Raw genomic sequence first — 13,730 nt, 5'->3', positions numbered from 1 at the left:
GCTGTGTGTGTTCTGTCAGGGAGGCTGTGTGTGTTCTGTCAGGGAGGCTGTGTGTTTCTGTCAGGGAGGCTGTGTGTGTTCTGTCAGGGGCTGTGTGTTAGGCTGTGTGTGTTCTGTCAGGGAGGCTGTGTGTGTTCTGTCAGGGAGGCTGTGTGTGTTCTGTCAGGAGGCTGTGTGTGTTGTCAGGGAGGCTGTGTGTGTTCTGTCAGGAGGCTGTGTGTTCTGTCCAGGGAGGCTGTGTGTTTCTGTCAGGGAGGCTGTGTGTGTTCTGTCAGGGAGGCTGTGTGTGTCTGTCAGGGAGGCTGTGTGTGTTCTGTCAGGAGGCTGTGTGTGTTCTGTCAGGGAGGCTGTGTGTTCTGTCAGGAGGCTGTGTGTGTTCTGTCAGGAGGCTGTGTGTGTTTGTGTGTGTTCTGTCAGGAGGCTGTGTGTGTTCTGTCCAGGGAGGCTGTGTGTGTTCTGTCAGGGAGGCTGTGTGTGTTCTGTCAGGGAGGCTGTGTGTGTTCTGTCAGGCTGTGTGTGTGTTCTGTCAGGGAGGCTGTGTGTTAGTAGTAGAGAGGCTGTGTGTGTGTTCTGTCAGGGAGGCTGTGTGTTAGTAGTAGAGAGGCTGTGTGTGTGTTCTGTCAGGGAGGCTGTGTGTGTTCTGTAAGGGAGGCTGTGTGTGTGTTCTGCAGGGGAGGCTGTGTGTTCTAGAGAGAGGCTGTGTGTGTTCTGTGTGTGTGTGTGTGTGTGTGTGTGTGTGTGTGTGTGTGTGTGTGTGTGTGTGTGTGTGTGTGTGTGTGTGTGTGTGTGTGTGTGTGTGTGTGTGTGTGTGTGTGTGTGTGTGTGTGTTCTGTCAGGGAGGCTGTGTGTTAGTAGTAGAGAGAGGCTACACGTGTGTGTGTGTGTGTGTGTGTGTGTGTGTGTGTGTGTGTGTGTGTGTGTGTGTGTGTGTGTGTGTGTGTGTGTGTGTGTGTGTGTGTGTGTGTGTGTGTGTGTGTGTGTGTGTGTGTGTGTGTGTGTGTGTGTGTGTGTGTGTGTAGGGGGTTCCGTGGTCCTGGAGTGTTGTGACGTGAATCAGAGAAGGGAATCACTATATGGGAACTATGGTAATATCACCAGTAGAGACTTTACCTGGAAGAGAGAGAGAGAGATGGAGAGAGAGACATTGAGTAGCAAAATCTTTTTTTTCAATGTTGTAATATCTCTATCCTCACCTTCCATGGTGGAGCTGGTCTAGTTATTATATCTCTATCCTCACCTTCCATGGTGGAGCTGGTCTAGTTATTATATCTCTATCCTCACCTTCCATGGTGGAGCTGGTCTAGTTATTATATCTCTATCCTCACCTTCCATGGTGGAGCTGGTCTAGTTATTATATCTCTATCCTCACCTTCCATGGTGGAGCTGGTCTAGTTATTATATCTCTATCCTCACCTTCCATGGTGGAGCTGGTCTAGTTATTATATCTCTATCCTCATCTTCCATGGTGGAGCTGGTCTAGTTATTATATCTCTATGATTACCTTCCATGGTGGAGCTGGTCTAGTTATTATATCTCTATGTTTACCTTCCATGGTGGAGCTGGTCTAGTTATTATATCTCTATGTTCACCTTCCATGGTGGAGCTGGTCTAGTTATTATATCTCTATGTTCACCTTCCGTGGTGGAGCTGGTCTAGTTATTATATCTCTATGTTCACCTTCCGTGGTGGAGCTGGTCTAGTTATTATATCTCTATGTTTACCTTCCGTGGTGGAGCTGGTCTAGTTATTATATCTCTATGTTTACCTTCCGTGGTGGAGCTGGTCTAGTTATTATATCTCTATTTTTTCCTTCCGTGGTGGAGCTGGTCTAGTTATTATATCTCTATGTTTACCTTCCATGATGGAGCTGGTCTAGTTATTATATCTCTATGTTCACCTTCCATGGTGGAGCTGGTCTAGTTATTATATCTCTATGTTCACCTTCCATGGTGGAGCTGGTCTAGTTATTATATCTCTATGTTTACCTTCCGTGGTGGAGCTGGTCTAGTTATTATATCTCTATGTTTACCTTCCATGGTGGAGCTGGTCTAGTTATTATATCTCTATGTTCACCTTCCATGGTGGAGCTGGTCTAGTTATTATATCTCTATGTTCACCTTCCATGGTGGAGCTGGTCTAGTTATTATATCTCTATGTTCACCTTCCATTTGGACTGGTCTATTATTATATCTTATGTTTACCTTTGGTGGAGCTGGTCTTTATTATATCTCTATGTTTACCTTCCATGGTGGAGCTGGTCTAGTTATTATATCTCTATGTTCACCTTCCATGGTGGAGCTGGTCTAGTTATTATATCTCTATGTTCACCTTCCATGGTGGAGCTGGTCTAGTTATTATATCTCTATGTTCACCTTCCATGGTGGAGCTGGTCTAGTTATTATATCTCTATGTTCACCTTCCATGGTGGAGCTGGTCAACACGCTGGTGGAAGACAAGTTGCTACCGGACGCGGTCATGCCCCCGCCCGATGACATCATCATGGAACCTCCGCCGGACACAGTGCCACCTCCCGATGACACCGTGGCTGTACCTCCCTCCATGGCTGTTCCCCCGCCTGACACCATCGCAGTACCTCCTGATGACATCAAAGCTGGTCCCCCACCGGACACCATTGTGACGCCTCCTGATGACATCAGAGCTGGTCCCCCACCGGACACTATCGCGACGCCTCCTGATGACATCAGAGCTGGTCCCCCACCGGACACCATTGCGACGCCTCCTGATGACATCAGAGCTGGTCCCCACCGGACACTATCGCGACGCTCCTGATGACATTAGAGCTGGTCCCCCACCGGACACTATCGCGACGCCTTCTGATGACATCAGAGCTGGTCCCCCACCGGACACCATTGTGACGCCTCCTGCTGATGGCGCCGTGCCTCCTGCTGATGGCGCCGTGCCTCCTGCTGATGGGGCCGTGCCTCCAGCTGATGGCGCCGTGCCTCCTGCTGATGGCGCCGGGCCTCCTGCTGATGGCGCCGGGCCTCCGGCTGATGGCGCCGGGCCTCCTGCTGATGGCGCCGGGCCTCCGGCTGATGGCGCCGGGCCTCCTGCTGATGGCGCCGGGCCTCCTCCTGATGGCGCCGTGCCTCCTGCTGATGGCGCCGTGCCTCCTGCTGATGGCGCCGTGCCTCCTCCTGATGGCGCCGTGCCTCCTGCTGATGGGGTCGTGCCTCCTCCTGATGGCGCCGTGCCTCCTCCTGATGGCGTCGTGCCTCCTGCTGATGGGGCCGTGCCTCCTGCTGATGGGGCAGTGCCTCCTGCTGATGGGGCCGTGCCTCCTGCTGATGGGAATGTGCCTCCTGCTGATGGGGCCGTGCCTCCTGCTGATGGGGCCGTGTCTCCTGCTGATGGGGCCGTGCCTCCTGCTGATGGGGCCGTGCCTCCTGCTGATGGGGCCGTGCCTCCTGCTGATGGGGCCGTGCCTCCTCCTGATGGGGCCGTGCCTCCTCCTGATGGGGCCGTGCCTCCTCCTGATGGGGCCGTGCCTCCTCCTGATGGGGCCGTGCCTCCTCCTGATGGGGCCGTGCTTCCTGCTGATGGGTCCGTGCCTCCTGCTGATGGGGCCGTGCCTCCTGCTGATGGGGCCGTGCCGCCTGCTGATGGCGCCGTGCCGCCTGCTGATGGCGCCGTGCCGCCTGCTGATGGGGCCGTGCCTCCTGCTGATGGGGCCGTGCCTCCTCCTGATGGGGCCGTGCCTCCTCCTGATGGAGCCGTGCCTCCTCCTGATGGGGCCGTGCCTCCTCCTGATGGAGCCGTGCCTCCTCCTGATGGGGCCGTGCCTCCTGCTGATGGGGCCGTGCCTCCTGCTGATGGGGCCGTGCCTCCTCCTGATGGCGCCGTGCCTCCTGCTGATGGCGCCGTGCCTACTGCTGATGGGGCCGTGCCTCCTGCTGATGGCGCCGTGCCTCCTGCTGATGGCGCCGTGCCTCCTCCTGATGGTGCCGTGCCTCCTCCTGATGGCGCCGTGGCTGATCCGCCGCCAGACACCATTGCGGGGCTTCCTGATGACATCATGGCTGGTCCCCTGCCGGACACCATCGCGGCGCCACCTGATGACAGCATGGCTGCCCCACCCCCAGAACGGCTGGAGGTGGAGCTAGTGGAATGCATCAACATGGAGCTTCCTCCCGTCCCCACTCCTCCTCCCGAGGATTTCACCTCCAACACAGTGGTCCTGGTCACAACAGCCTTACCTGAGTACATAAACACATCTACATATAAAACAATAGTCCACCCCAGTAGAGTCATATTACCCATAAACACATCTACATATAAAACAATAGTCCCCCCCAGTAGAGTCATATTACCCATAAACACATCTACATATAAAACAATAGTCCACCCCAGTAGAGTCATATTACCCATAACCACATCTACATATAAAACAATAGTCCACCCCAGTAGAGTCATATTACCCATAAACACATCTACATATAAAACAATAGTCCACCCCAGTAGAGTCATATTACCCATAAACACATCTACATATAAAACAATCTGCCCCAGTAGAGTCATATTACCCATTAACACATCTATATATAAAACAATAGTCCACCCCAGTAGAGTCATATTACCCATAAACACACCTACATATAAAACAATAGTCCCCCCCAGTAGAGTCATATTACCCATAAACACATCTACATATAAAACAATAGTCCCCCCCAGTAGAGTCATATTACCCATAAACACATCTACATATAAAACAATAGTCCCCCCCAGTAGAGTCATATTACCCATAAACACATCTACATATAAAACAATAGTCCCCCCCAGTAGAGTCATATTACCCATAAACACATCTACATATAAAACAATAGTCCACCCCAGTAGAGTCATATTACCCATAAACACATCTACATATAAAACAATAGTCCACCCCAGTAGAGTCATATTACCCATTAACACATCTACATATAAAACAATAGTCCCCCCCAGTAGAGTCATATTACCCATAAAAACAACAGAAATGGTTCCGATGAGTTTTCATGCCATTAATATTTCACGTCGTGAATTGTACAATCATTTCAAACTCAGCGTGTATTTGGTGTAGGTTGACTGTGTGGTGTAGGTTGACTGTGTGGTGTAGGTTGACTGTGTGGTGTAGGTTGACTGTGCGGTGTAGGTTGACTGTGCGGTGTAGGTTGACTGTGCAGTGTAGGTTGACTGTGCGGTGTAGGTTGACTGTGCGGTGTAGGTTGACTGTGCGGTGTAGGTTGACTGTGCGGTGTAGGTTGACTGTGCGGTGTAGGTTGACTGTGTGGTGAAGTTTGACTGTGTGGTGTAGGTTGACTGTGTGGTGTAGGTTGACTGTGTGGTGTAGGTTGACTGTGTGGTGTAGGTTGACTGTGTGGTGTAGGTTGACTGTGTGGTGAAGGTTGACTGTGTGGTGAAGGTTGACTGTGTGGTGTAGGTTGACTGTGTGGTGTAGGTTGACTGTGTGGTGTAGGTTGACTGTGTGGTGAAGGTTGACTGTGTGGTGTAGGTTGACTGTGTGGTGTAGGTTGACTGTGTGGTGTAGGTTGACTGTGTGGTGTAGGTTGACTGTGTGGTGAAGGTTGACTGTGTGGTGTAGGTTGACTGTGTGGTGTAGGTTCACTGTGTGGTGAAGGTTGACTGTGTGGTGAAGGTTGACTGTGTGGTGTAGGTTGACTGTGTGGTGTAGGTTGACTGTGTGGTGTAGGTTGACTGTGTGGTGAAGGTTGACTGTGTGGTGTAGGTTGACTGTGTGGTGTAGGTTGACTGTGTGGTGTAGGATGACTGTGCATTGGGAAAGTATTCAGACCTCTTCCTTTTGGCCACGTTTTGTCACGTTACAGCCTCATTCTAAAATGGATTAAATAAATGTTTGTCCTAAATCTGCCCCCAATACCCCATAACTCAATCTACCCCCAATGCCCCATAACTCAATCTGCCCCCAATACCCCATAACTCAATCTACCCCCAATACCCCATAACTCAATCTGCCCCCAATACCCCATAACTCAATCTACCCCCAATACCCCATAACTCAATCTACCCACAATACCCCATAATGACAAAGCAAAAACAGGTTTTTAGAAAATTTTGCAAATGTATTAAAAATTAAAAAACAGAAATACCTTATTAACATTAGTCTTCAAACCCTTTGCTATTAGACTCAACATTGAGTTCAGGTGCATCCTGTTTGCATTGATCATCCTTGAGATTTACATTTACATTTAAGTCATTTAGCAGACGCTCTTATCCAGAGCGACTTACAAATTGAGATGTTTCTACAACTTGATTGGAGTCCACCTGTGGTAAATTCAATTGATGGGACCTGATTGGGAAAGGCACATACCTGTCTATATAAGGTCCCACAGTTGACAGTGCATGTCAGAGCAAATACCAAGCCATGAGGTCAAAGGAATTGTCTGTAGAGCTCCGAGACAGGATTGTGTCGTGGCACAAGGGTACCAAAACATACCAAAACATTTCAGCAGCATTGAAGGTCCCCAAGAACACAGTGGCCTCCATCATTCTTAAAGAGAAGAAGTTTGGAACCACCAAGAGTCTTCCTAGAGCTCTGACAGAGCTTGAGAGGATCTCCAGAGAAGAATGGGAGAAACTCCCCAAATACAGGTGTGCCAGGCTTGTAGCGTCATACCCATGAAGACTCAAGGCTGTAATCTCTGCCTGAAGGTGCTTCAACAAAGTACTGAGTAAAGGTCTGAATACTTACGTAAATGTGATGTTTCCATTTCATATTTTGTATTTTTTTTGCTACAATAATTGTCATTGTGGGGTATTGTATGTATATTGATGAGGGAAAAAACTATTTAATCATTTTTAAGAATAAGGCTGTAACGTAACAAAATCTGGGAAAAAGTAAAGGGGTCTGAATACTTTCTGAATGCACTGTACCTTGGCGTGATGTTTTGACAGCCGTGTAATGCTCTCGAACAGTGTGAGTTTTACCAATATATCCGCCTAAATTTACTCCCCAAAAATTTACATTCTAATTGTTGACAAACGTTACCTTGTCCGGCGGGAGAGATTTGCGCGGTTATCAACAAGTCACACCAGTGTAAGCCTACACCAGACACAGACCAGGTTATCACCACATCACACCAGTGTAAGCCTACACCAGACACAGACCAGGTTATCAACATGTCACCAGACACAGACCAGGTTATCACCACATCACACCAGTGTAATCCTACACCAGACACAGACCAGGTTATCACCACATCACACCAGTGTAATCCTACACCAGACACAGACCAGGTTATCACCACATCACACCAGTGTAAGCCTACACCAGACACAGACCAGGTTATCACCACATCACACCAGTGTAATCCTACACCAGACACAGACCAGGTTATCACCACATCACACCAGTGTAATCCTACACCAGACACAGACCAGGTTATCACCACATCACACCAGTGTAAGCCTACACCAGACACAGACCAGGTTATCACCAGACACAGACCAGGTTATCACCATGTCACCAGACACAGACCAGGTTATCAACATGTCACCAGACACAGACCAGGTTATCACCAGACACAGACCAGGTTATCACCAGACACAGACCAGGTTATCACCAGACACAGACCAGGTTATCACCAGACACAGACCAGGTTATCACCAGACACAGACCAGGTTATCAACATGTCACCAGACACAGACCAGGTTATCACCAGACACAGACCAGGTTATCAACATGTCACAGACCAGGTTATCAACATGTCACCAGACACAGACCAGGTTATCAACATGTCACCAGACACCGACCAGGTTATCAACCAGTCACACCAGTGTAAGCCTACACCAGACACAGACCAGGTTATCAACCAGTCACACCAGTGTAAGCCTACACCAGACACAGACCAGGTTATCACCAGACACAGACCAGGTTATCAACAAGTCACACCAGTGTAAGCCTACACCAGACACAGACCAGGTTATCACCAGACACAGACCAGGTTATCACCAGACACAGACCAGGTTATCACCAGACACAGACCAGGTTATCACCAGACACAGACCAGGTTATCAACATGTCACCAGACACAGACCAGGTTATCACCAGACACAGACCAGGTTATCACCATGTCACCAGACACAGACCAGGTTATCACCAGACACAGACCAGGTTATCACCATGTCACCAGACACAGACCAGGTTATCAACATGTCACCAGACACAGACCAGGTTATCAACATGTCACCAGACACAGACCAGGTTATCACCAGACACAGACCAGGTTATCAACATGTCACCAGACACAGACCAGGTTATCAACATGTCACCAGACACAGACCAGGTTATCAACATGTCACCAGACACAGACCAGGTTATCACCAGACACAGACCAGGTTATCAACATGTCACCAGACACAGACCAGGTTATCACCAGACACAGACCAGGTTATCACCATGTCACCAGACACAGACCAGGTTATCAACAAGTCACACCAGTGTAAACCTACACCAGACACAGACCTTGAATAAAAGTAGTTCCAAAATCCCAGATGGAAAAATGAATTGTGAAAAAAACAATTGGAACCATTTCTGGGTTTTATGACTCATACTGTCGTACTCAATACTTGATAACTTTGTACTTCAAATGTGTATTTTTGTATTTTACAGACTCTTGAAAGATCAGCCTTTCATGCATGGGCTGAGAGAGATCCTAACTAACAAGTTTTACCTGCCGACCTCCCGGCCCCTCCAGAGACCAACATGCCCCCTCCCAGGTCAGCCCCTCCAGAGACCATGCCCCCTCCCAGGCCGGCTCCCTCCAGCAGATGCTTATACTGCTGGATCTCCATCTCTAGACGACTCTTGATGTTCAGAAGGATCTGGGAGAGCGAGTGAGAGAGGGGGAGGTAGAGAGAGAAAGAGAAAGACAGAGGGGGAGAGGAGGTAGAGAGGGTGGTAGAGAGAGAGGGTGGAGAGAGGGTTGTAAAGAGAGAGGGGGTAGAGCGAGAGGAGGGAGAGAGGGTGGTAGAGAGAGGGGAGCGAAGAGGGTGGTAGAGAGAAGGGAGGGAAGAGGGTGGTAGAGAGAGAGGGGAGGGAGAGAGGGTGGTAGAGAGAGAGGAGGGAGAGAGGGTGGTAGAGAGAGTGGTAGAGAGAGAGGGTGGTAGAGAGAGAGGAGGGAGAGAGGGTGGTAGAGAGAGAGGAGGGAGAGAGGGTGGTAGAGAGAGAGGAGGGAGAGAGGGTGGTAGAGAGAGGGGAGGGAGAGAGGGTGGTAGAGAGAGGGGAGGGAGAGAGGGTGGTAGAGGGAGAGGAGGGAGAGAGGGTGGTAGAGGGAGAGAGGGTGGTAGAGAGAGAGGAGGGAGAGAGGGTGGTAGAGGGAGAGAGGGTGGTAGAGAGAGGAGGGAGAGAGGGTGGTAGAGAGAGGAGGGAGAGAGGGTGGTAAGAGAGGGGGAGGGGGAGAGAGGGAGCGAAGTGGAGAGTTAATTTAAGATTGAGCTGGCATTCGCAGCGCTTACCATGAATGCGATATCCGTGCTGGAGAAATTACATATAGTGAGCTCCTCTGTAACGCTCCTCTGTAACACTCCTCTGTAACGCTGCTCTGTAACACTGCTCTGTAACACTGTAACGCTGCTCTGTAACACTCTTCTGTAACACTCCTCTGTAACGCTGCTCTGTAACGCTGCTCTGTAACGCTCCTCTGTAACGCTGCTCTGTAACGCTGCTCTGTAACGCTCCTCTGTAACGCTGCTCTGTAACGCTGCTCTGTAACACTCCTCTGTAACACTCCTCTGTAACACTCCTCTGTAACGCTGCTCTGTAACACTCTTCTGTAACACTCCTCTGTAACGCTGTAACACTCCTCTGTAACACTCCTCTGTAACGCTGCTCTGTAACGCTCCTCTGTAACGCTGCTCTGTAACGCTCCTCTGTAACACTCCTCTGTAACGCTGCTCTGTAACACTGCTCTGTAACACTGTAACGCTGCTCTGTAACACTCTTCTGTAACACTCCTCTGTAACGCTGTAACACTCCTCTGTAACGCTGCTCTGTAACGCTGCTCTGTAACGCTCCTCTGTAACGCTCCTCTGTAACGCTGCTCTGTAACGCTCCTCTGTAACGCTCCTCTGTAACGCTGTAACACTCCTCTGTAACGCTGCTCTGTAACGCTGCTCTGTAACGCTGCTCTGTAACGCTGCTCTGTAACGCTCCTCTGTAACGCTGCTCTGTAACACTCCTCTGTAACACTCCTCTGTAACACTCCTCTGTAACACTCCTCTGTAACACTCCTCTGTAACGCTCCTCTGTAACACTGTAACGCTGCTCTGTAATGCTCCTCTGTAACGCTGCTCTGTGACGCTGCTCTGTAACGCTCCTCTGTAACGCTCCTCTGTAACACTGCTCTGTAACACTCCTCTGTAACGCTCCTCTGTAACACTCCTCTGTAACGCTCCTCTGTAACGCTGCTCTGTAACGCTGCTCTGTAACGCTGCTCTGTAACGCTCCTCTGTAACGCTGCTCTGTAACGCTGCTCTGTAACGCTGCTCTGTAACGCTGCTCTGTAACGCTCCTCTGTAACGCTGCTCTGTAACGCTCCTCTGTAACGCTCCTCTGTAACGCTCCTCTGTAACGCTGCTCTGTAACGTTGCTCTGTAACGCTGTAACGCTCCTCTGTAACGCTGCTCTGTAACGCTCCTCTGTAACGCTGCTCTGTAACGCTGCTCTGTAACGCTCCTCTGTAACGCTCCTCTGTAACGCTGCTCTGTAACGCTCCTCTGTAACGCTGCTCTGTAATGCTGCTCTGTAATGCTCCTCTTTAACACTCATCTGTAACACTCCTCTGTAACGCTCTCTGTAACGCTGCTTTGTAACACTCCTCTGTAACGCTCCTCTGTAACGCTGCTCCGTGCGCTCCTCTGTAACGCTCCTCTGTAACGCTCCTCTGTAACGCTCCTCTGTAACGCTGCTTTGTAACGCTGTAACGCTCCTCTGTAACGCTCCTCTGTAACGCTCCTCTGTAACGCTGCTTTGTAACGCTGTAACGCTGCTCCGTAACGCTCCTCTGTAACGCTCCTCTGTAATGCTGTAACGCTCCTCTGTAACGCTCCTCTGTAACGCTGCTCTGTAACACTGCTCTGTAACGCTCCTCTGTAACGCTGCTCTGTAACGCTGCTCTGTAACACTGCTCTGTAACGCTCCTCTGTAACGCTCCTCTGTAACGCTGCTCTGTAACACTGCTCTGTAACGCTCCTCTGTAACGCTCCTCTGTAACGCTGCTCTGTAACACTGCTCTGTAACGCTCCTCTGTAACGCTGCTCTGTAACGCTGCTCCGTAACGCTCCTCTGTAACGCTCCTCTGTAACGCTGTAACGCTCCTTTGTAACGCTCCACTGTAACGCTGCTCTGTAACACTCCTCTGTAACGCTCCTCTGTAACGCTCCTCTGTAACACTCCTCTGTAACACTCCTCTGTAACGCTCCTCTTTAATGCTCCTCTGTAACGCTGCTCTGTAACGCTGCTCTGTAACGCTCCTCTGTAACGCTCCTCTTTAACACTGCTCTGTAACGCTCCTCTTTAATGCTCCTCTGTAACGCTGCTCTGTAACGCTCCTCTGTAACACTGCTCTGTAACGCTGCTCTGTAACGCTCCTCTGTAACGCTCCTCTGTAACGCTCCTCTGTAACGCTGCTCTGTAACGCTCCTCTTTAATGCTCCTCTGTAACGCTGCTCTGTAACGCTCCTCTGTAACGCTCCTCTGTAACACTCCTCTTTAATGCTCCTCTGTAACGCTGCTCTGTAACGCTCCTCTGTAACGTTGCGCTGTAACGCTGCGCTGTAACGCTCCTCTGTAACGCTCCTCTGTAACGCTGCTCTGTAACGCTCCTCTGTAACGCTCCTCTGTAACGCTGCTCTGTAACGCACCTCTGTAACGCTCCTCTGTAACACTCCTCTGTAACACTCATCTGTAACACTCCTCTGTAACACTCCTCTGTAACACTCCTCTGTAACACTGTAACACTCCTCTGTAACGCTCCTCTGTAACGCTGCTCTGTAACGCTCCTCTGTAACGCTCCTCTGTAACGCTGCTCTGTAACGCTCCTCTGTAACGCTCCTCTGTAACGCTGTAACACTCCTCTGTAACGCTGCTCTGTAACGCTGCTCTGTAACGCTGCTCTGTAACGCTGCTCTGTAACGCTCCTCTGTAACGCTGCTCTGTAACGCTCCTCTGTAACACTCCTCTGTAACACTCCTCTGTAACACTCCTCTGTAACGCTCCTCTGTAACACTGTAACGCTGCTCTGTAACGCTCCTCTGTAACGCTGCTCTGTGACGCTGCTCTGTAACGCTCCTCTGTAACGCTCCTCTGTAACACTGCTCTGTAACACTCCTCTGTAACGCTCCTCTGTAACGCTCCTCTGTAACGCTCCTCTGTAACGCTGCTCTGTAACGCTGCTCTGTAACGCTGCTCTGTAACGCTCCTCTGTAACGCTGCTCTGTAACGCTGCTCTGTAACGCTGCTCTGTAACGCTGCTCTGTAACGCTCCTCTGTAACGCTGCTCTGTAACGCTCCTCTGTAACGCTCCTCTGTAACGCTCCTCTGTAACGCTGCTCTGTAACGTTGCTCTGTAACGCTGTAACGCTCCTCTGTAACGCTGCTCTGTAACGCTCCTCTGTAACGCTGCTCTGTAACGCTGCTCTGTAACGCTGCTCTGTAACACTCCTCTGTAACGCTCCTCTGTAACGCTGCTCTGTAACGCTCCTCTGTAACGCTGCTCTGTAATGCTGCTCTGTAATGCTCCTCTTTAACACTCATCTGTAACACTCCTCTGTAACGCTCCTCTGTAACGCTGCTTTGTAACACTCCTCTGTGACGCTCCTCTGTAACGCTGCTCCGTAACGCTCCTCTGTAACGCTCCTCTGTAACACTCCTCTGTAACGCTCCTCTGTAACGCTGCTTTGTAACGCTGTAACGCTCCTCTGTAACGCTCCTCTGTAACGCTCCTCTGTAACGCTGCTTTGTAACGCTGTAACGCTGCTCCGTAACGCTCCTCTGTAACGCTCCTCTGTAATGCTGTAACGCTCCTCTGTAACGCTCCTCTGTAACGCTGCTCTGTAACACTGCTCTGTAACGCTCCTCTGTAACGCTGCTCTGTAACGCTGCTCTGTAACACTGCTCTGTAACGCTCCTCTGTAACGCTGCTCTGTAACGCTGCTCTGTAACGCTCCTCTGTAACGCTCCTCTGTAACGCTGCTCTGTAACACTGCTCTGTAACGCTCCTCTGTAACGCTGCTCTGTAACGCTGCTCCGTAACGCTCCTCTGTAACGCTCCTCTGTAACGCTGTAACGCTCCTTTGTAACGCTCCACTGTAACGCTGCTCTGTAACACTCCTCTGTAACGCTCCTCTGTAACGCTCCTCTGTAACACTCCTCTGTAACGCTCCTCTTTAATGCTCCTCTGTAACGCTGCTCTGTAACGCTGCTCTGTAACACTCCTCTGTAACGCTCCTCTTTAACACTGCTCTGTAACGCTCCTCTTTAATGCTCCTCTGTAACGCTGCTCTGTAACGCTCCTCTGTAACACTGCTCTGTAACGCTGCTCTGTAACGCTCCTCTGTAACGCTCCTCTGTAACGCTCCTCTGTAACGCTGCTCTGTAACGCTCCTCTTTAATGCTCCTCTGTAACGCTGCTCTGTAACGCTCCTCTGTAACGCTCCTCTGTAACACTCCTCTTTAATGCTCCTCTGTAACGCTG

General features: G+C 50.4%; 1 protein-coding gene across 3 annotated transcripts in view; it reads right to left on the bottom strand.

Annotated features, from left to right (window-relative positions):
* Window positions 1-902: 902 nt before the first annotated feature.
* LOC124029318 (loricrin-like) overlaps window positions 903-13,730 on the bottom strand; it is a 15,935-nt gene continuing 3,107 nt past the window's right edge. For all 3 annotated transcript variants that reach the window (XM_046341076.1, XM_046341077.1, XM_046341078.1), the window contains 4 exons: window positions 8,709-8,859; window positions 2,832-4,217; window positions 2,417-2,689; window positions 903-1,110 (listed from right to left, as the gene is read on the bottom strand). In XM_046341076.1, coding sequence (XP_046197032.1) covers window positions 1,070-1,110; window positions 2,417-2,689; window positions 2,832-4,217; window positions 8,709-8,859 — 1,851 coding nt within the window. In that variant the 3' untranslated portion in view covers window positions 903-1,069. The remainder of the gene's footprint in view (window positions 1,111-2,416; window positions 2,690-2,831; window positions 4,218-8,708; window positions 8,860-13,730) is intronic.

Source organism: Oncorhynchus gorbuscha, unplaced genomic scaffold (assembly GCF_021184085.1).
Source record: "Oncorhynchus gorbuscha isolate QuinsamMale2020 ecotype Even-year unplaced genomic scaffold, OgorEven_v1.0 Un_scaffold_6094, whole genome shotgun sequence".
Classification (NCBI taxonomy): domain Eukaryota; kingdom Metazoa; phylum Chordata; class Actinopteri; order Salmoniformes; family Salmonidae; genus Oncorhynchus; species Oncorhynchus gorbuscha.
Note: the sequence above shows the minus strand (reverse complement) of the source record. Positions and strands in the feature narration are given on the sequence as shown.